Genomic DNA, 2,528 nt, shown 5'->3' on the forward strand with positions numbered 1-2,528 from the left:
ATTCCATCTACTTTACTTGTACCTTTCTTTTCCTGTTGTTGCTTATTAATGTCGTTGTTTGCATTCTTATGGAGTTGTGGCTGTAGGCTTTGATGGCAAGATAAGGTCATATCCGAAGGGGTCTGAGGGGGAGAGAGGGGAGGCTATTTTGGGGGTGGGGAAGGAGGGAAAATCGGGTAGGGGAGTAGGGGCAAGGTTTGGCATTAGGGGTGGTAGAGGAAGGTATGTTGCTAGAGTTGATAGGCTGAGAGTTGGGTCTTGGAATATAGGGACTCTTCAGGGTAAGTCTATAGAGCTGGTGAAGATTCTTAGAAAGAGGAGAATCAATATTGCATGTTTGCAAGAGACTAGGTGGGTAGGGTCTAAGGCAAGGGATGTAGATAGTTATAAGTTATGGTACTCTAGTAGCGAGAGGTGTAAGAATGGAGTTCGCATCTTATTGGATGAAGAGCTTAGAGGGCAGGTAGTGGAGGTTAAGAGGATTAACGATAGGTTGATAACTGTTAAGTTGGTTATTAGGCGGTTTACCCTGAATGTGTGTAGTGTTTATACGCCGAAGATAGGCTTGGATAAGGGGGAGAAGTTGCGGTTTTGGGAGGCTTTAGATGAGGTGGTAAGAGGAGTGCCTAGTTCTGAGAAAATTGTTGTAGCGGCGGACTTCAATGGGCACATTGGGTCGTTACCGGGAGGCTTTAATGATGTGCATAGTGGTTTTGGTTTTAGAGAGAGGAATGATGAGGGAGCTGCTCTGTTGGATTTTGCGAGGTCTTTTGGGTTGGTAGTGGTGAATTTGAGCTTTTCGAAGAAGGGCGATCACCTGATTACCTTTCGAAGCGCGATAGCCAAGACCTAAATTAACTTTTTGATGCTAACGAAAGAGGATAGGGTATTGTGTAAGGATTGTAACGTCATTCCGAGTGAGAATCTTTTGACTCAACATAGGATTTTGGTAATGGACTTGGGTATAAAGCGAGATAAGAAGAGAAGGCTTGAGGAGAGTAGACCTAGAATTAATTGGGGCGGTTTAACGCCGATAACTGCACGGGTAATAGAGAAGAAGGTGGCAGGTATGGGGGTGTGGCAGTGTAGGGGAGATATGGATGATATATGGGATAGGGTGGCTAGGTGCATCAAGGAGACTGCTAGTAAGGTGTTAGGTATTTCTAGAGGCCAGGCGAGCCACCGTCAGGGGGATTGGTGGTGGGATGAAGAAGTTAAGAAGAAAGTGGAGGTGAAGAAGAGGGCGTATGCTAAGTTGGTTGAGCGTAAAAATGAATAAGAAAAGTGGGCCAATAGAGAGGAGTACAAGATAGCAAAGAAGGAGACTAAGGTAGCAGTTATGGTGGCTAAGACGACAGCTTTTGAGAGCTTATATGCAGGGTTAGAGGCGAAAGAAGGGGAAAAGAGGTTGTTTAGGCTTGCTAAGGCTAGAGAGAGGAAGGGTCATGACCTCGACCAGGTGAAGTGCATTAAGGGGGAGGATGATGGAGTGTTAGTGGAGGACGGGCTCATTAAGATGAGATGACAGTCATACTTTGATAGGTTATTGAATGACAAAGGGGATAGAACTATTGTGTTAGGGGATCTGGAGTACTCTGAGGAGTGTCGTGAGTTTAGGTAGAGGAGGTCAAAGAGGCGGTTCGCAAGATGTGTAAGGGTAGGGTGACGGGGCCCGATGAGATTCTAGTGGATTTTTGGAAGTTTTCTGGTGAGATCGACTTGCGATGATTGACTATTTTGTTTAACGGCATTTTCAAATCAGGAAAAATGCTCGAGGCTTGGAGATGGAGTACTATGATCCTGTTATATAAGAACAAGGGCGACATTCAAAGTTGCAACAACTATAGAGGGATAAAGTTATTAAGCCACACTATGAAGATTTGGGAGAGAGTGGTCGAGTTGAGGTTAAGGAGGTTAGTGACTATCTCGGAGAACCAGTTTGGATTTATGCCCGGGCACTCGATAGCGAAGGCAATTCATTTGGTGCGAAGACTGGTAGAACAGTATAGGGAAAGGAAGAAGGACCTGCACATGGTGTTTATCGACTTGGAGAAGGCGTACGACAAAGTCCCTAGGGAAGTTCTTTGGAGATGCTTAGAGGTCAGTGGGGTCTCGGTGGTGTATATCAGAGCAATCAAGGATATGTATGATGGAGCTAAGACACAGGTTAGGATGGCGGAAGGAGATTCAGAGCATTTTCCTGTCTTGATAGGGCTACATCTGGGATTTACTCTTAGCCCATTTTTGTTTGCTTTGGTGTTGGATGTGTTGATGCGGCGATTCAAGAAGAGGTGCCTTGGTGTATGCTTTTTGCAGACGATGTAGTTTTGATTGATGAGACATGAGGGGACGGGGGTGTGAATGATAAACTAGAGGTGTGGCGACAGACCCTTGAGTCTAAAGGGTTCAGGTTGAGTAGGACCAAGATAGAGTACTTGGAATGCAAGTTTAATGACTTGTGGCAGGAGGACGACATGGTACTAAGGTTGGATTCCCAGGCGGTGTGCAAGAGGGGTAGTTTCAAGTAT

The 2,528-nt window shown here is 45.5% G+C and overlaps 1 protein-coding gene across 1 annotated transcript; it reads left to right on the plus strand.

Annotated features, from left to right (window-relative positions):
• Positions 1-422: 422 nt before the first annotated feature.
• Positions 423-1,279, plus strand: LOC107846396. The gene is made up of 3 exons (XM_047400211.1): positions 423-463; positions 544-765; positions 943-1,279. The coding sequence occupies exons 1-3, from the start codon at positions 423-425 to the stop codon at positions 1,277-1,279; spliced, it is 600 nt and encodes a 199-aa protein (XP_047256167.1).
• The last annotated feature ends 1,249 nt before the right edge of the window (positions 1,280-2,528 follow it).

This window comes from Capsicum annuum, chromosome 11, assembly GCF_002878395.1.
Source record: "Capsicum annuum cultivar UCD-10X-F1 chromosome 11, UCD10Xv1.1, whole genome shotgun sequence".
Classification (NCBI taxonomy): Eukaryota; Viridiplantae; Streptophyta; class Magnoliopsida; order Solanales; family Solanaceae; genus Capsicum; species Capsicum annuum.